Below are 18,721 nucleotides of genomic sequence, written 5' to 3'. Positions count from 1 at the left end.
TCGGTGGCGGGCATTTTTTGGTGTGCCTGTGGGTACTGTGAGCCCATCAGCACCGAAGAAGAATGTTTAGGAGGAGCTGGCACCGGAGTTCAGTAGGTAAGTCTTTCAAAACACTCTTTTAATAAACTCCGGGTTCATGAACTACGTTGTTGCTGCTTCGGTTAATGTTTAGGGACTCTTCTCATGCTACTGCAGAGGTTTGGTGTTATTTGGAGCAGTATGAGTGGTTAAAAAAGACGTTTTAATGCCTTCGACTTGCTGCCCCAAGCTAAACCGCGTTAGCCGCATTTGGCGGTTAGTGACTGTTAGCGCCTGTCCTGGATTTCTCCGTTAGTAGTTCATACACCAAAAAAGAGGTCTCAATGGCTTATTTGATGAGTGTATTTGCCTCAAAAGAGCCTGGGATGATTTTACACCAGAATTTCACTTTAAGTTAAAAACCACAGTCAAAGCCAGAAATCTTGGTGTTGTCATGGAGTCAGACCTGAATTTCAACAGCTACATTTAGACAATTATGGAGGACTACCATGATCTCAAGAATATATCATGAGTTAAAGGACTATCATGAGTTAGAGGATGTCTCAGAAGGATTTAGGAAAAATGTGTCCATGCATCTATCTTTAATAGACTCAAATACTTAAAGTAGTCTTTACAGGCCTCCGTAAAAAGTCGATCAGACTGCTGCAGCTGAGTGCTTCTAATGAAATGTGGGCAATACTTAATTGTTGAAGTATATGTTTGGTTTTGAGGTCAAAGTTCACATGCATGTCCACTTTGATCTTCACACCCTTTTCAACGCACTCTATGAATATCCACTATATGTACTTGAGTTATACATAAGTTCCACTGTTTTCTGAGCAGACGCTAGTTAGTGGGGAGGAATCTGCTGAAGTCACCTGGCTGGGCGGATATGAAGCTTTGGACGGTGCTCTTGTCTGTGGCAGATGAATGCTAAGCACTGAGGCCCGGGAGCAGTCAGGTGCAGCAGTGGCTCAAACATTTCATCCAGCGCTGGCTCTGGGAAAACAGTAAACACGAGGCTCTGTCTCTTCAAAGTTCATTTCTGAATAATTAATAAACTCAGCAATGAATTTGTAACCGCTCTTCACCTAAGTCACCAACGTTCGGGCTGACCAGGCAGATGTATTCAAGCTCTGTGATGGCGTTAAAGACAGCCCTGTCAAGAGAAGCAGAGGAGCAAGGAAATTATAATTTGGCATTGTCTTTGAATCTACAGTATGTTGCTTCTAAACAAAGCACCTTAGCTTAACTGCTCTTTTTAAAAGGTCCCGTTAATCTGCATATTTTTTCAGGCTCATTCTTGTGTTTTTGGCTTCTACTAGAACAGGTTTACATGCTTTAAAGTTAAGAAACACGTTATTTTTCTCATGCTGTCTTTCTGAATACACCTGTATTCACCCCTTGTCTGAAATGCTCCATTATGCGCCGGTCTCTTTGAGACCCCCTCCTGAAAAAAGCCCAGTGTGCTCAGTGTGTTTTGTACCGCACTGCAGCCAGGGAATGACTGTAGCTGCATTTTCTACCTATATATAGTATAGTTGGGACATCACCACTGCACAGGATGTCCTGCCGGCTGGTTTAAAGACAGATTCTGAATACAGGCTGTATGCATTTCTCTGTAGATTGAACATTTTGATACTTTCACAGTATTTATATAGCACATCCTCCTGCTTTATAATGAATAAATCATGGTAATCTCACTTTTGACAATATGGGACCCCTACTATGTATGACATTTGGGAGATGTACCCTGACAGTATCATATTCCTAACTTTTCTGTCCAGCAAAATGTCAAATATATTGACATATATGGCTTAATATAATCTCTCAAATAATTTCTTATGGAATGACACTAGAACGGACACAATTATGTTTGGAAAGTACATACTCCAGGTAATAATAGCACAGAACTCTGACATGTTTACTCTCCTTTTAAAAAGGGCATATAGCCTTATTTTTATACCTCATTATTTCCTTTACACCTGCTGTGGCGAAATCTGGCTCTGCCACGAAGAGGTGGAGGAAGAGTGTGTTCAAAGGCTGCAGAGGGAACAAGATTTAACAAGTCCAGGTGTCAGTTCACTTTCATTTCACCTGATGTAAGGAGAAGCTTTACTCCAAAACTTCAACTAGTGAAAAGTATGAGCATGTAGCCAGATTATAAATAATAACTATAAGCACACATAAACAGTATTTCTCTTGAAAATAATTAAGAATTCATCAATCACACTCACTGTGCATTTTCCACCGCTGAAGTGTTTCTGCAGGAATGGTTCCCAGTGAGCCTGATCCACCAAGTCTCCAATGGGGTGATCGAAGAAGCAAGCGTGCGCCAGGATGTCATCTTTTTCATTGGCCAGAGTCACGGCCAGATTGGCTTTCTCTCTGGAAGGTCCAGGAGAGGAGAGAGGAAACAAGAACCAGAGAATTGTGGGGAGATAAAACTGCAACATTTACTCAGTGACTATTTTTGCAAAAAAGAGAAAAGAATACTACAAATATGTAATCGGTAATGTGATAACATGCAAGGCAGGATTTCAATGTGGGGCGAAAACATCTAAAATTCCACAGTAGGGAGATATTTGGTGCAAAAGTCATTTTTGTCTTTGTGACACAAAAACAGCATTTGTGACTGGTAGCGGCAGATTCATGCAGATGTACTTATTGACTTGCATTTGTACCAGAAATATATCCAAGAAAAAAAACTATATATGTGAGAAAATATTCTACAGGTGCGCAGATGTGCACCTTTTGTCCATAACTTCACATTATTTGATACAGGTATGTAATTGTATTTTGCACCATATTTACTGATGCAAAAATATCAGCACATGACTTTCATCATGTGTGACTCAGAGAATAGGATTTATGCACCTGTGATTAAGTATTTGAGAAGGTGTAACTGTAGCTTTGTGTATTTGGGAAAGAGGGGGAATCTACAAGTTAGCAACTCCTAAAGCATGTTTCACTGTGACTACACATGTACTGATACTCATGTGACGCTTTTCTACAACTACAAATTAGTTAAGCACCAAATTTACTATACTGACATCTCTCTTCTTCATGACTGTGTGAACTTTAGACACTGGAAAATAAATTTTTGGTCTTACAGGAGATGAATTACATTGATCCTTCCAAAAACCTCCAGAGCTGCGGGGCCGATGAGGCTGTCTATCCCCTGAGCATCCGCTGATTCGCTTCTTCTCACGGTTACAGTTTCCTCTCGACCACCGGCTGAAGTTATGGTCCTCATCTTCACTTGGACTGGTTTAAATAGAGCAACACAGAATCCAATTAAAAATAAGTTAACGGTAACCAGCTAGCTTGATTGTCTGTTCGACACAAACTTTGTAACCATAGCAACAGAACGCTGCACCGAAGGGGTTAATGGGAACTCGCGGGGCACCCTGGGAAAGTGTCATGGCGGCTCGCGCCTGATGTGACCAAAACGTTCCGTCACCTGTTCATAGTTTTGTTGTTATCGAAACGTTTTAAGTAAGTTCGTTAGCGTTGTTGTTTGGGGTTATTATACCTGCCAGCAAGCATGGCTTCCACCGCAGCGGGTAAACAGCGGATACCGAAGGTGGCGAAGGTGAGAGAACAGAACTACAACAGCCATGAGCTCCTGGCTCCAGCTAAGCTAATGCTAATTGATAGTTAGCGCTAAAGTTGAACTGCGCAAAGCGCCTCATAAGTTAGTGCTCGGGTTTGCATTCACTTGTGATCGGATGTTATATATCTGCCATCTCGATTAAGAAATTATATGTAATTCGTGTTTAGAGTGGTAACGTTAGCCCCAAGGAAACCGCACGAGCTAACACCAGCTAAAGTTAAGTTGACTTTAGTGTCTCAGGGTTAGTACGGGTGTTTGAAATCCTTGCAAACACTTGGATTTTAGCGTGGGGCTTTCAAAGTTTGAATAAAGTGCTTGAAACGTCCTGAACTTTAGTTTTATACGGGATGGCATATATGATACAAAACAGAGAAAAGAAGATATACATAAATGAGAGACAGAAAACATTTTCTGACTTTTGCATAAAAACTACTTTTTATTTGGATGATTGACAGAAGACTAATAAAGTCGGTGATTATATTTCTGTCGATCCAAGTTGAGGTAGTTTTCCTTTCATTTGTCGTCCTTCTGTAGTAAGCTGTCTCCAAACATTATGTTGGTTGTTTAGAGGACAATAACATCTAATACAATGTGGTGAACAATTGCAATAGTACGTTTACTGAATGTGCTGTATACAAATATGCATTTACCACAGCTATAAGTTGCTAGGAACACATACAAATTCTCTTTGAAATGGTTGAATTTGACTTTGGAAAAGGTGCAGGAACCCTGCTGTCTAACTAACACAGGGTTGTTTCAGCTGTTATATTTCTCCAACATGCTGCACTGTTTGGCTTTCCTGTTTTTTATTTGTTAACTGTCAGTTAATAACTATTAAACACTAATGCACAGGAGAACTGAACAGACAGGCCGCCGGTAGTAATACAACACACACTATGTGTTAAGGGTTGATTTATAGTTTCATTAAGTAAAGATCACCTCAGGTCCATATCAGCCTCAGTCCATATTGTCTTAAGACATTTATTTCGGAAATGCACTTACAAACCCAGTGTCAGTAAAATAAATCGCAAGGAAGAAATTAGGAAACAGTTCCAACTATGATAATATTGGTAAACCAAATACATAAAGTTAAAGGAGGAGAAAAATCCATGAACATATTTACAATATTTCAACGCTGGTAAGCTGAGTTGTCTGCATACTTTACAAAACAAAAATATAAATGCGACACTTTTGTGAGTTGAAATCAAAAATCTGACTGCACATTTTTAGCCATTTTATTGTGACTAGTCAAAAACACAACCATGTTAATCATGCTGTTTATTCAGCATCTTGACATTAGGGGTGTATCGTGTATACATCGATCTGGGTCAATATATAGATGATCATCGATCCATCATCATCGATGCAAAGTGAAAACATTGATACATATCGTCATTTTCAGGATGTGCCTTCATATTTATTCTTTTTATTAATTAGAAGTTTCTTTTGTCTTTAAAGAAGAGCTCAGTACGGCCCCTGGATTCAATCAAGATTCAAAGTGTTTATTTTCAAAGCAAATTTTTTAAAAAGGTAGCTTATTTAAAAATTAAATAAAACAACAATTAAAACACTGTGTAAATGTAAACAGTGCAATTGTGCATGTGCAAACTGTGCATTTACAGGATGGAATGTAGGCTATGGTGATGATACTCCTATCGGCTGTTTAGGAGTCTGATGGAAGTGGGAAAGGGAAGTCTTTACTCTAGTGGTCCTGCATTTAACACTTCTGTGCCCCCCGGCCGGGCAGAAGTTCCACACAGTGATGCAGCTGGTCAGGATGCTTTCCACAATGCAGCTGTAGAAGTTGCTGTGGGTCCTAGGTGACATGCCAAACTTCCTCAGCCTCCTCAGAAAATACAGCTGCTGTTGGGCCCTCCTAACCAGCTGTGTGTTGTTTAATGTTCATGTGAGGTCCTCACTGATGTAGATGCCCAGGTATTTAAAGCTGCTCACCCCCCTGCTTCAAGCTCCCGGATGTACAGTTGCTGTTGAGGTGTCCATTCGATATCGTATTGTGACAGACTTCATGATATCATCAAATATTGTACCGCTGTCCAATTGGTTATAATATTGTTTCGTAACAAAACTTGTGATTTACACCCCGACTTGATGTGTGTTAACTAAAGCAGATGGCAACAAACACTTACAATTTACACATTTGAAAAAATATTCCCACTTTACGCAAAAAAAATACTTTAAATTCCTGTTTTGTGTTGAACCCAAATTACAATTTAGGGAGATCATTATGTAATGAGCTAAACAAAAACAAACACGGCAAGGATAGTCAGCATTAAGACTTGGAGAACAACAAGATGATGTGCTCACGACTGGAGTTTCCCTTTTTATTTCAGGTGAAGAATAAAGCTCCCGCAGAGGTTCAGATCACCGCTGAGCAGCTGCTGAGGGAAGCCAAAGAGAGGGAGCTCGAACTTCTGCCGCCGCCACCGAAACAGAAGATCACAGATGAGGAGGAGCTGAACGATTACAAACTCAGGAAGAGGAAGGTAAGTGCTCACCTTCTTATTTTCACCACAGATGTCATGTTCCAATTTAAATGTGCATTCTAAATGTTTGCTTCTTGTCCGCCTTTTTTCTTTCAGGGGTTTGAGGACAACATCAGAAAGAATCGAACTGTCATCAGTAACTGGATCAAATACGCACAATGGGAGGAAAGCCTGAAAGAGATCCAGAGGTATTGTGCCTGTAGCCATGAATTATTATTTTTCTGCCATTTTTGAGTCCCACACGTGTCTCTGCTGTACAGTTTGCCCTCATCGCTGCTTCCTCTGGTTTCAGGGCTCGTTCCATTTACGAGCGAGCGCTGGACGTCGACCACCGCAACATTACTCTGTGGCTGAAGTATGCCGAGATGGAGATGAAGAGCCGGCAGGTGAACCACGCCCGCAACATCTGGGACAGAGCCATCACCATCCTCCCACGAGTCAACCAGTTCTGGTACGAAGTGTGTAGCTAATAGTGTGTGCGCTTCATTTCACATTTATGGACAGAAAAAGTTGGAGGAACAGACTCTTAAACTATATTGTAACTGTACTGTATTGTGTTGCGTTGCTAGGAAACAGGTGATTGGTTGCTTACATTAGAAAATGCAGGAAAAGAATCACATGGATCTATTAAGAATGTATGTTTGAATTGTAAAGTGTCAATGGAGAAGCTCTGGTGTGTATGTCTTTTTTTTTTTTTTTTTACACAAGGCTATCCAAGTATCTTCTTCCTGTTGTATTTACGTTTGACTTTTTGTCCCGTCGAAGGTACAAGTACACTTACATGGAGGAGATGCTGGGGAACGTCGCCGGCTGCAGGCAGGCGTTTGAGCGTTGGATGGAGTGGGAGCCTGATGAGCAGGCCTGGCACTCCTACATCAACTTTGAGCTGCGCTACAAAGAAGTGGATAAAGCCCGTACCATTTATGAGCGATATATCCTTTTGTTGTTGTCTTCATGTGTTGTGTTTATCCACTGAGAGGAGGTGGTGGTGGTGTGACGTGACGAATTCAAACTGAAGGAATATGCAAGCAGGCACATTATTGTTTTCCCTTAAAGAATGTGTGTGCTAGAAGCATAAATAATGTTCAAGTTAATCATCATTAGGGCTGCAACTAACAATTGAAATGTCAATTTATATTAAAAACAAGTTGTTTTCTCAGTTATTTGGTTAATTGCTTGGTCTAAAACAATATGTTGTATCAGGGAAAACTGGCCATCACTGTTTCCCATGACCCAAGGTGACATCTTCAAAAAGCAAAGACATTTAATTTAAAATGATGAAAAAAATCAGAGAAACTGAAACCAGTGAGTGTTTGACGTTTTTGCTTGAAAGAACAACTGCAGAAAGATGTTTATTTGTCGTGAAGAAAGTCTTTAACTCCACTGAACTCGTCATGGTTCACCCTGAAGTGAAGAACTGGATCAAGTATGGTCGTTTTGAAGAGAGGCACGGCTACATTGCTCACAGCAGGAAGGTGTACGAGAGGTCCGTGGAGTTCTTTGGAGAGGAACATGTGGACGAAAACCTCTTTGTGGCCTTCGCCAAGTTCGAGGAGACGCAGAAAGAGGTTTGTGCAGAACAAAAGTAACCTGTAACGGACTTAATGAATTCAAATCAGGTCCTCAGTCATTATTAAAATCGTTGATGTGTGAAATGTCCCTTTCCTTTACAGTTTGAACGTGTTCGTGTGATCTATAAGTACGCTTTGGACAGAATCCCTAAACACCAGGCACAGGAGCTCTTCAAGTTCTACACGATGTTTGAGAAGAAGTTCGGAGACCGGAGGGGAATCGAGGACGTCATCGTCAACAAGCGACGGTTCCAGTATGAGGAGGAAGTCAAGGTATGTACCGTGGAAAAATCAGGTTTTAACATGAATACACTGGTTCTGTTATTTAGTCCGTAAGTCCTTTTCTTATTTTCCCATTAAGTTTAAAAAAACAGATAAAAAGGTAAATGAGTGTTTCTGTTACCATCAGGCGAACCCGCACAACTACGACGCGTGGTTTGATTACCTCCGCCTGGTGGAGAACGACGCCGACCCCGACACGGTGAGAGAGGTTTACGAGAGAGCCATCGCCAACATGCCCCCCATCCAGGAGAAGAGACACTGGAAACGATACATCTACCTGTGGATCAACTACGCTCTGTACGAAGAGCTGGAGGTCAAGGTCCGTTTAGTCGCTTCTTCTCACTTCAAGAGACCACAGAGAAAGGAATCATATATATTATACAATTCAAATGAAACCGGAATTAGGAAGTTTCCTCACTAACTGACCTGTTCCCTTAAAAAGTGTAATTCCGACACAAAATCATCCCATGGTCTTTTTCGGCACTTACATACATCAAATAAGCCATCGAGACAGTTTTTCTCGTGTAACATCTATTAACAGAGAAATCCGGTAGAGTTGCTAACAGTCGCTAGCAGCCAGACGTGGCTAACACTGATTAGCTCGGGGCAGTACGGTGAAGAAATTAAAACTGCTTTTTTAACCACCAGTACTGCTCAAAATAACACCAGACCTCTGCAGTAGCATGAGAAGAGTCCTTACACAGAAAACAAAGCACCAGTGGGCTCCTTCCTTTTGTAATCAACTTAGTGTATTGGTGGTTAAAAAAGGTTAAAAAGGACGTTTTAATGCTTTCACAGTACTGCCCCCCAAGCTAATCAGTGTTAGCCACGACTGGCTGTTAGCGACTCTTTAATAGTTGTTGAAAAAAAACTGTCTCCATGGCTTATTTGATGTATGCAAGTGCCGAAAAAGACCATAGGATGATTTTACGCCGGAATTACACTTTAATTTCTAATTAATTAAAATGTCACCTCAATGAAAAACAAACAATTAGCTGTGCTGATTACTAATATTGTTGAGTTTTTATTCTTTTGTTGTCAGGATCCTGAGAGGACGAGGCAGGTGTACCAGGCCTGTCTGGACCTCATCCCACATAGAAAGGTAATACAGATTTTTATTAAAATGATTCTCTGTTGTTTCACTTCTTATAAAGACAACAGTAGGGTCACTGTACTAAAGCAGAATGCTGGTATGATTAGTCTGGATAAGTGTCGGTGCTGTTGTCACCAGATTGTTGATCATCTTTTTTTCTCAGTTCACGTTTGCTAAGATCTGGCTGCTCTACGCTCAGTTTGAGATCCGGCAGAAGAACCTGCAGGGCGCCAGAAAAGTCATGGTAAGATTCACCACCACTGACGCTTTCAGAATATAGTCATGTCATTTAGATTTACAACAGGGTTAATGTTTATATTTGAGCCGGTGCCAGTACCTGGAATTCTTTTTTCTGTACTATACTCTTTCTTTAATAACATAAATGTTATTTCAGTTGTAAACAAGGGCAAATTTAAGAAAGCTGCAACCACATGCATTCACACAAACCTGACCTCCATGCCAAATTTTAAAAGCTTAAATAAAGAATCTGCTTTGTCTAATTTAAGTAAACGTGTTACTTTTTAACACTAAAAGATAGACACTTTGCGAACCCTTGCTGTGGGTGAACTCAGTCCGACCTGCACCTGTGATCTTGTTGTTTCTCATCCTCAGGGTACAGCGATCGGTAAATGCCCGAAGAACAAGCTGCTGAAGGGCTACATCGAGCTGGAGCTGCAGCTGCGTGAGTTCGACCGCTGCAGGAAGCTGTACGAGAAATACCTGGAGTTCAGTCCGGAGAACTGCACCACCTGGATCAAGTTCTCAGAGCTGGAGACCATCCTGGGAGACGTCGAGAGAGCCCGCGCCATCTTCGAACTCGCCATCGGACAGCCGCGACTCGACATGCCAGAGGTACTCATTCATTTCGTTATTTTTAAATCACTACTGCATTTCTGTTCCTTTGTTGAAGGAAGATGGAAAACTTTTTAGTAAAACATAAACTGTTGTTTAGTGTTGAATAGCAGAAGATTTGGCGTGAAATCTAAAAGTACCGCGTTTTCTCCATTTACGTTACCGTCAGGGCGGAGTAGATGAGTCAGGCGGAGTGATGACATTTGTGATGCACGTTTTAGTCGCCATGCAAAACTATACATTTAATCAAACACATTTATCAGATGTCTTTGAGAGTAGAGTATCCCTCCTCTCCTTCATGACTGAAATGCTTTAAGTGGGTCTGAACCTTTCTTTCAGCCTGTCAAGGTTAGGTAAATCACCAAAATGACTCCATTTATCGGTTTACCAGAAACTGTAAAACAGTTCAACATTATCGTCAATTTGTAAACTTTCTGATAGTCCTTCTATGCATCATGCGTGACGGACGCTTCAGTCAGGAAAAGTAACCAAATCTAAGCTTGAAATAATAACTTCATTCTGCATTTCTCATTTAAAATGTGGCCAAAAATAAAGCGTTTGGAGGAACCAGATCCTGTAAAAAAACATTCAATTCTGCGTTCCTCAGTCCAACTGGGTTTTGCAAACTCTGTAAGCGGAACAGAGACAAAGAGGGGTTGTAAAAAACTTAAGTAGTTATGTACAACAGCATGTGGAGCTTAATCCCTGACTAGTTGTAACTTGGAAAAGGTTTTTTTCATTTGATCCCTATTTTGTAAAATAATAGAGGTGCAGGACTTTATATTGCCGCAAGCAAAAATGTGACAAACAACGCCCTAAAACTGCTCGAGTGGTTTGGCTTAATCCATTTAGGCCTGAAACGCCTGTAAAAACGCCTGTAAAAACGCCTGTAAAAATACCTGTAAAACCTATGGGCGATTTTAAAACAACTCCCTAAAACCTGAAGTTTTTCTAGAAAATTCAACAGAAGTGTCATCGCCTACTAAATTATTGATTTCTCAGGCTCTTTATCAGACGGAATTGAAATTCAAAAAGTATATAAGAGTTTATACCTGTGGCTTTCATGAAAAGTTGAGATTATTTGTCCAAACCGTCAATAGTTTTTTAAATATGTCTGTATTGTAAGTTACTGTACATTGGACTGTAAGCTACTGTTTACAGTTGTATGTGATGACTGAATAAAAATCCTATGCATTATACTAATGCATGCCCATTAGCAAGATGTAAACATGATACACCATTGGAAGAAATAGACATAGTTGTCATTAGCCTACTGTAATAATAATACTACATTTTATCTATCATTTCTTATATCATCATCACAATCAGTATTATTATTGTTACCTCTAGATAGCCACAAATTTGTCTGGTTTCAAAGCCTGCAAAATCATCTTTGTCGTCTAAAAAAACAATTCCTCTGGATCAGCAATAAAATCATCAATGCTATTTTCATCAAGATCGCCTCCTTCACCAACTTCTGAGCTCTTTCCACTATAGTCGTCTTCCGCCATGATGTCAAAGCTCTGGAAAAGTCCCACGTGTATAATCTGAAGAGACCAGAAATAGGTGGAAAATAACTACAAAATGATGTATCTGCTTTCCCGGTTTTAATGGTAGAATAAAGCAACAGCGCCCCTGGTTTGTATGGTATAAATGCGATAATGCTTTCCCAGCTTAAATGGGTTAAAAGAGTGCTGTTTGTTTTGTACACAAAAACTAATTTCGGTGATCATTTCAAAGTATGTGTGTCTGTTTTGCTTTCAGGTTCTGTGGAAGTCGTACATTGACTTTGAGATTGAGCAAGAGGACTTTGGAAACACCAGGAACCTTTACAAAAGGCTGCTGCAGCGCACACAGCACGTCAAGGTGAGAGAAGGATTGGCATTCAGACTGATCCTGACTTTCTTAATCAAGCATACACTGTGAGACCGTGAACTCTTGACTTCCTCTCGTGCAGGTTTGGATCAGCTACGCCAAGTTCGAGCTGTCGATCGACAACCCCGACAGGCTGCAGAAGTGCCGGCAGATCTTCGAGGAGGCCAACAAGGGCATGAGGAACTGTGAGGAGAAGGAGGAGCGGCTGATGCTGCTCGAGTCCTGGAGCGACTTTGAAAAGGAGTTTGGGTCCGACAGCACCATGGAGAGAGTGAGGAAGCTGCTGCCGGAGAAAGTGAAGAAGAGGAGGAAGCTGACGGCCGAGGACGGGGTAAGAACCAGTAGACTTATTGGTCACTGGATAGAGTTTCGTTGTGACAAACTCGAAAGTAGATGAATTGATGAGAAAAACAAATTATTTAACTCTTGTCGTGGTTCTTTCAGTCGGACGCAGGTTGGGAGGAGTACTACGACTACATCTTCCCAGAGGACGCCGCCAACCAGCCCAACCTCAAACTGCTGGCCATGGCAAAGATGTGGAAGAGGCAGCAGGTGCAGGAAGACATTGAGACATGTCTGGAAAAGTCTCCCGAAGAGATGACATCGCCACCTTCTGACGAGGCCGAAGAGACGGCATCGCCACCCTCCGACGAACCCGCAGCTCCCCCTGAGCAGCTGCTGGAAAAGGACTCTGACAGAAACACAGTGACTGAAACAGAACAGGAGGAGACGCACAATGATCGAGATGACAGCAGCAGCAGCAGTAGTAGTAGTAGCAGCAGCAGTGATAGTGACAGTAGTGATGATGATGATAAGGAGAGTAAGAGCGAAGGTGAAGAAAAGAAGGAGAGTAAGAGTGGAGATGAAGAAAAGAAGGAGAATAAGAGTGGAGATGAAGATAAAGAGTAGTTTCCCCGTTCAGGGTCATTCATCCTGGATTCATTTTTTCTACTTTTTTTTTTAATTAACAAAACCAACAAAGGAGCTCATGAGCAGTCTTTATTGTGTGGTCATGTTTTCTGCATTATACAAACGCCAGTTCACACTCGCTTGTTGTGTTATTTGTTAAGAAAATGTTCATTTAGAATCTACAGGATCGTCTGCCAAATAAAAATGTAAGTCTGGCTCTCACTGAGAATTGGAGAATCAGTTTAACTATGTACACCGTAAGTGAGCAGTGACCCCACGTGCGATTACTGTAAAGAAAGCCACCGGCTGTTATTCGATGTCCTCTGGTCTGACAGGATGTGGCAGCGGGATGATGGACTTCTTCTCCGTGTCTCTGGACAGAGCTTTCCTCATGTCTGTGACAAGGAAACAACAAATAGAAATTGTTTAAAAACCTGCTTTCTGCTTGTTCTGGAGGAACAGTGCCCTCTTCTGTTGAGTCAAAAAGGCAAACGGCAGGGAAAATGGGTTTACAATATTAATAATCCAGTTGCTGTGCTATTTTAAAGTCATTAAAAAGGGCCAGTAAATCCATGTAATTTAAAAAAAATAAGCTACTGCTGTTGGCTAAACTGCTCGATTATGGCAGAAATCAGATTAAACGATTTTTTTGGTCAATATTGAGATCACGATTATTTAACATAACTAACTTTGGAAACATTGTGCATTTATTAAAATAAAAATCAGTGTTTACTTTAAATATAATTCAACTGAAAAACTTATAAAAAAAATAACTGCCAAATATTACATGATTCAATAAAATAAGTAAAATATAAATAAGAAAAAAATATTAACATTAGTGCACTTCTAAAAGCTACTGAAAACTAAAATATTCAGCATTAATAAAGCCTCAAATATGTTGTAGTGCACTTCAATAACTTACTGAAAACTATATATTTAACATATTCAGTCAGTAACTAGCGCTTTACAAGGAAAGGGTGCGTTTGGCTGGAAGACAAAATCAGAATTGAAAACAAAATTGGACTCATTGCCCAGCCCCCTAACGTCTTCTAGTATTTATGCAGATTAAGACATTTCATAATATCTTCTGCTGCCCAAATGCAATGGAGGTGGAAATAAAAACTGCAGGACGATGGGTTGCAGCGGAACCGTGGTATGAAAAGTGCAACATTTGCTTGTTTAATGTAAGGGAGACTTTTTACACCATACATGGATGGCAGAAGATATTTATTTAAGGTGCTCTCAGACTGACATGTCCACTGTTTTGTCTTGTTTTACGACGATGACGGAGGGAGCGCAATCTAAAAACTGTCTCCGTTTTTTCTTTCTGCCCACACTCATATTTTCCTTATTTTTTGCATATATAAAAGCATATATGGTCTGACAATCTGCAGACTTACAGCAGATGTTTTTAATGCAAAAAGATGCCGTTATTATAATTTCTCATTTGTTTTTGGTCCTCTTAGTTTCAGCGGCTCAGGTCTGGGATGCAATAGTACTTCAGGTTGTTTTGCAGACGACTCAAGTGCCTGAACGCACCACAGTGACACTCAAAGAGGATTTAACTGAAATAAAACTGAGCTCAGTGTTTTGACTGAATCAAGCAGTGAACTGAAATTAGCTGGAGCGGTCTCTTTTTTCTTAAAGGGGCCCATTTTATGGTGTGAAACATCCACCCTGTAGCTCTTCTCACCGTAGGCGTCTTCGTCAGGTTCTCCGTTGCTGGCGGAGTAATACTCAATGACCGTCCTGTAGACGCTGTAGCCCAGACGTTTGTACATGTTCACTGCCACCTGGTTGGAGACTCGCACGAAGAGATCCACGAAGAACCCGCCCTTCCTGCAAGACGTTAAAAGGGTCACAAAATCAGCAACCTCTGTGACGATGAGGAGGAGGAGGAGGGCAGTGATCAGCTGTTCACGGAGCACCTGAACTACTCAGCAGAGATCAGGGTTCCTACAGGTGCTGGAAATCCTTGAAAACAATTGAACTTAAGTGTAAAGTGTTTTCAAGGTTTGAAAATTTTAAAATAAATAAACATATAGTGTATCTGGGATGGTACAGTATATGTGACATAAACCAGAGAGAAGCAGATCGGCATATTTGAGTGAAAAGAAAGCATGTAGTGACATTTTTTGCTGATGGACAGGTGATCAGAAAAGTTGATTATATTTCTGTGGAGTTAGTTTTCTTTTCATTTGTCGTCTCAAAACATCATGTTGGTTGTTTATAGGACAATAACATCTAATTTAATGTGATGAAAAAGTGACATAATAAGTTTACTGAATACTGAGGGTTGTTCTGGATACAAATATGGAGTTTACCACAGCTTTAAGGTGCTGGGAAAGACTGAAAAACGCACCTGGAAATGCTTGGAAAGTGCTTGAATTTGACTATGGAAAAGGTGTAGTGACCCTGGACTAGTACTGAATAATATACATTTAGAAAAAAGTACACAGTCATTTTTCTCCTCATGCATCTTAATTTGAATATTTTTTATTTTTTTACAGTATTTACCTTCAAATTTAAACCTTCAAATTAACATTACTCTCACGCCAGTAGCGCAGATACTTTTCAATAACTTTATTTAGAATGTACAAAACAAGACAGTGACGAAATATAAGACATAAGTCAAAGACATAAACTAACATCAATGGTTGAAATGAAATCGCAGCAACCTAATATAAATGTGAAATTGTAAGGATAAGAAGGAGGAATAAAGATAAAAAACTGCAGATGTGTACAAACCTCTCTGAGATCTCCTCCAGCATCTCCATGAGTTTGGCTGCGAGGCCGAGGCGTCTGAACTCGGGGGCCACGGACAGAGCGGTGACGTGACCGTGCCACTCCTCCCGAGCCACAGATCCCTCCGCCTTGCCCATGACTGCAAACAAATCAGCCACGAGTAAGTGAACATGTGTGACTCTTTATATACGATTATAAACCAATATTTCTAGTCCATTAATAACAGAAACATGCCCATATTTCCTCTGACCAGGGCCTTTATTTACCTCCACGCTAACTGTACTAGAGGAGGCTCTTTATTTCTCATTACCTCTGTTTAAGTAGAATTTGTCATATTTTGGCACAAAGCCTCCTTTTGATGTGTTAAAGTTACTGCTTCATGCTGTTAATACAAACTCAACACTTCCTGTAGTTGTTTCAAATTAAAAAAAACACTCAGAACATTAATATGTTGAACATATCATTATTACATTGTTGAAATTATTAAATTATAACGATGGAAACATACATTATGCTTTGTTGGCATGCACATCATATTATATATATATTATATATATATATATATATATATATATATATATATATATTATATATATTTCTACAAATACATACATATTGAAAATTATTATTTTACTTTTTTAAAATCACATTAAAAGAGATTGTATTGTGCTATACAACACAAAATTGTTATGTAAAATTAAATTTATATTCTATGGCTATTTGTTGTGAAAGAAATGCTGTACTTTATCCAAAATTCAATTCAATTCAACCTTGAAAACACACCATTAAAATTCAAGCTTTTCCGAGGATTTCAGCACCTGTACAAACCCTGTACATTTACCTGAGGAAATACGGTTTATATCAAGGGAGAGTTAATTAAATATAATGAACAATAAGTCCATTCAAACCACTGTAAATAGATTTTTTACAGTAGTAAAAAAAAAAACCCAGGTGTTACTAACTACAGTAACGACGGCTTCAGTTAGACCAGGACCCTGATAAATGGAGAATAAACTGAAATCAGAAGACATTAGTTGTATTATTTACACCTGGGCTCTTTCTACTCTGATATGTCAGATAGTCTTCAATGAGAAAGGGCTGAAATGTTCCAAAAAAAAAAAAAAACATGAGCTGGAAAGTGAAATTCTCTTGTAAAGGACAATGTAAACAATAAAAAAACTTACTGTAGCCCATCAGTTCTCCTCCAGGAGCCTCAGCAACGATGAAGTACTCGGGCCAGTGAGCCAGGTACTGGAGGTAAAACGGGATCCCATACTGGGGGTCAAAGGTCAAAGGAAACCTACAGACTTCTGTTACATATTATAACAAGTTTGTCTTTTTTCATTTATTAAGGTTACGTGGCAAAACCAAACCCCATGTGGTCAGCTGATTCATCATGAAATGAAGGATACAGTTTCTGTCAATGGGTCCAGGTTGCTGTTGGACAAACACAGACAAACAGGTTAATGAGATATTTCATCTCTTATTTATCTGTTTAAAGGGATAATGAATGGTTACATCTTTATTGAAGACACAGACACGCTTATTTATTAACATTAACCTAAAACATGACTAAAAATGTGTTCATTTCATTAGGGTTTATCTCTAAACATGTCCATCCAAACACCATGATGTTCACAAGACATTAACTGGCTAACGTCGCGGCTGTTACATGTATATTACATTTTTAACTGAAAAGAAAGTTAGTTCACTGATTAAATAGGCGCCGTTTTTTCCAGAGGACATTAACGTTTTATAATTTGATACAAGTCAAACATTATAAATGATATGTATTGCCGATAACAATAGGAATACTAAAACCTCTATTATTTTGAATGGAGTTTGGCACAGCCTTCCTGCCAGCCTGCTCACGCTGCTGTGCGTCTAAAAACAGCACGCGCAGATGACGCTTCCACACAGACCACTGAGAGGTAAACAGTTTCGATAGTGAAACAGACCAGACTTCACTCACATGTTGTTGAATTTAAATAAATCATCGCAGGTAAACGGTCTCAATGTTGTCATATTGGTTTGTTGCTCTGTGTCCTTTCACCTCACAGAGGAAAACGCACGTTGGCTTATTTTAAAACGCATAAATGAGCAGAACAGCGCCCCCTGTCGACATGGAGGTAACACTACACTGTAAAGTCTTTTATCAAAAAGGTATACATTGAGAATACAAGTTATTTACAATATAAACTACCATCAATTACAGAGAAGGAAAATAAATACATCACTAAACAAAGCTAAATAATAATAAATAAATCAAATTGAATACAATAATTTTATGTGATTTAATTATATTTAGTATTATTACAATCAAATAAAGATCAGTCTAAAATACAAGAGGTAAGTCAGGAAATGAGGTACAAAGATACTCATACAGATGTAGGGCTTTTGCAATTTTACAACATTTTATATATTTTTTGGTTTATTTTCATCTCATTTATAAATACATCAAAAATAGGTATTATTTTGCGTATAAAGTATTTTGCCAAAATAATGCGATTATTTCTACCCAATTCCACTTTTTTGTCTACTACATTGTAAAATACTATTAGACCGTTTCATTAAGTGGGCCTATCTCATTAAAATGAATGAATTAATTTAATTTAATTTAAATTAATACAGCAATCCTGCTATCAATGTTTTCTTATTCTCCAACTATATTGCATGATACTGACAGGTGTTTCTCTTATTTTGTCCATTCCATTTGTACCAATAAAGGCAGGCTACACAACAGAAACACGTGGTTATTAAATATTCTACATTTTCATTTCAGTTTGACTTCACTGCTAAAAAATAACAAAGTGTCAGTTATTATCACCATCTGCTGTTGGAATAATGAACTGCACATGTTCACACCACAGTGGAGGTCAAAACAGACCGTAAACCTGTTACATAGACGTGATGATGACATGCTTTGAAAAGGGTAGACAATAATTAAATATTATGGTTTAAAATTACCCAAAACATAAAGAAGAAAACACTAATATAATCATTTAAAGAGAGATATTAAAGGATCAGTTCACCCAAATTACAAAAAGACATTTCCTAACTAACCTCTGGGAGAATCTACCCTTTATGTGTCCACGAAAGGGTTTCTATTTTGCATTTTTTTTTTGTCATAATGCAATGCATTAGACGATGGTGATGTTGCTACACAAAGTCAAGAGATCATGAAAGTTATTACAATACATCCTGAGGTGGAAATGTATGTGCGTATCTAATTTCACGGCAATCGATCCCAAAAGTT

General features: G+C 39.3%; 3 protein-coding genes across 3 annotated transcripts in view; 1 reads left to right on the top strand and 2 right to left on the bottom strand.

The window, feature by feature from the left end:
• Nucleotides 1-3,274, bottom strand: part of cfap61 (cilia and flagella associated protein 61) — a gene marked incomplete at both ends in the record, with an annotated part of 35,918 nt that extends 32,644 nt beyond the window's left edge. The window contains 5 exons of the mRNA XM_083934537.1: nucleotides 897-1,017; nucleotides 1,110-1,177; nucleotides 1,985-2,061; nucleotides 2,256-2,406; nucleotides 3,132-3,274. Coding sequence (XP_083790663.1) covers nucleotides 897-1,017; nucleotides 1,110-1,177; nucleotides 1,985-2,061; nucleotides 2,256-2,406; nucleotides 3,132-3,274 — 560 coding nt within the window. The remainder of the gene's footprint in view (nucleotides 1-896; nucleotides 1,018-1,109; nucleotides 1,178-1,984; nucleotides 2,062-2,255; nucleotides 2,407-3,131) is intronic.
• Nucleotides 3,275-3,480: 206 nt separating this feature from the next.
• Nucleotides 3,481-12,942, top strand: crnkl1 (crooked neck pre-mRNA splicing factor 1). Its single transcript, XM_083934378.1, has 14 exons — nucleotides 3,481-3,613; nucleotides 5,986-6,138; nucleotides 6,235-6,326; nucleotides 6,431-6,589; nucleotides 6,904-7,070; nucleotides 7,528-7,706; nucleotides 7,812-7,982; nucleotides 8,119-8,310; nucleotides 9,034-9,093; nucleotides 9,248-9,328; nucleotides 9,697-9,936; nucleotides 11,701-11,802; nucleotides 11,894-12,142; nucleotides 12,256-12,942. Exons 1-14 carry the CDS (start codon nucleotides 3,566-3,568, stop codon nucleotides 12,718-12,720), a joined length of 2,358 nt encoding a protein of 785 aa, XP_083790504.1. The 5' UTR covers nucleotides 3,481-3,565; the 3' UTR covers nucleotides 12,721-12,942.
• Nucleotides 12,806-17,542, bottom strand: naa20 (N-alpha-acetyltransferase 20, NatB catalytic subunit). The gene is made up of 6 exons (XM_083934379.1): nucleotides 17,438-17,542; nucleotides 16,878-16,902; nucleotides 16,650-16,740; nucleotides 15,469-15,604; nucleotides 14,414-14,559; nucleotides 12,806-13,115 (listed from the first exon to the last, which is right to left on the bottom strand). Exons 1-6 carry the CDS (start codon nucleotides 17,488-17,490, stop codon nucleotides 13,030-13,032), a joined length of 537 nt encoding a protein of 178 aa, XP_083790505.1. The 5' UTR covers nucleotides 17,491-17,542; the 3' UTR covers nucleotides 12,806-13,029.
• Nucleotides 17,543-18,721: the final 1,179 nt, after the last annotated feature.

Source organism: Echiichthys vipera (genome assembly GCF_963691815.1).
Source record: "Echiichthys vipera genome assembly, chromosome: 19".
Taxonomy (NCBI): Eukaryota; Metazoa; Chordata; class Actinopteri; order Perciformes; family Trachinidae; genus Echiichthys; species Echiichthys vipera.
This window is presented reverse-complemented; position numbering and strand designations above follow the sequence as displayed.

Excerpts from the sequence above, each read along its gene's own strand:
- crnkl1 (XM_083934378.1), top strand. The coding sequence starts at position 3,566 with ATGGCTTCCACCGCAGCGGGTAAACAGCGGATACCGAAGGTGGCGAAG. Across the intron at positions 7,071-7,527 it reads CCGTACCATTTATGAGCGAT|TCGTCATGGTTCACCCTGAA; the intron begins ATATCCTTTTGT and ends ACTCCACTGAAC. Across the intron at positions 7,707-7,811 it reads TCGAGGAGACGCAGAAAGAG|TTTGAACGTGTTCGTGTGAT; the intron begins GTTTGTGCAGAA and ends TTTCCTTTACAG.
- naa20 (XM_083934379.1), bottom strand. The coding sequence starts at position 17,490 with ATGACAACATTGAGACCGTTTACCTGCGATGATTTATTTAAATTCAAC. Across the intron at positions 16,741-16,877 it reads TGGACCCATTGACAGAAACT|TATGGGATCCCGTTTTACCT; the intron begins GTATCCTTCATT and ends TTTGACCCCCAG. Across the intron at positions 15,605-16,649 it reads AGGAGAACTGATGGGCTACA|TCATGGGCAAGGCGGAGGGA; the intron begins GTAAGTTTTTTT and ends ATTTGTTTGCAG.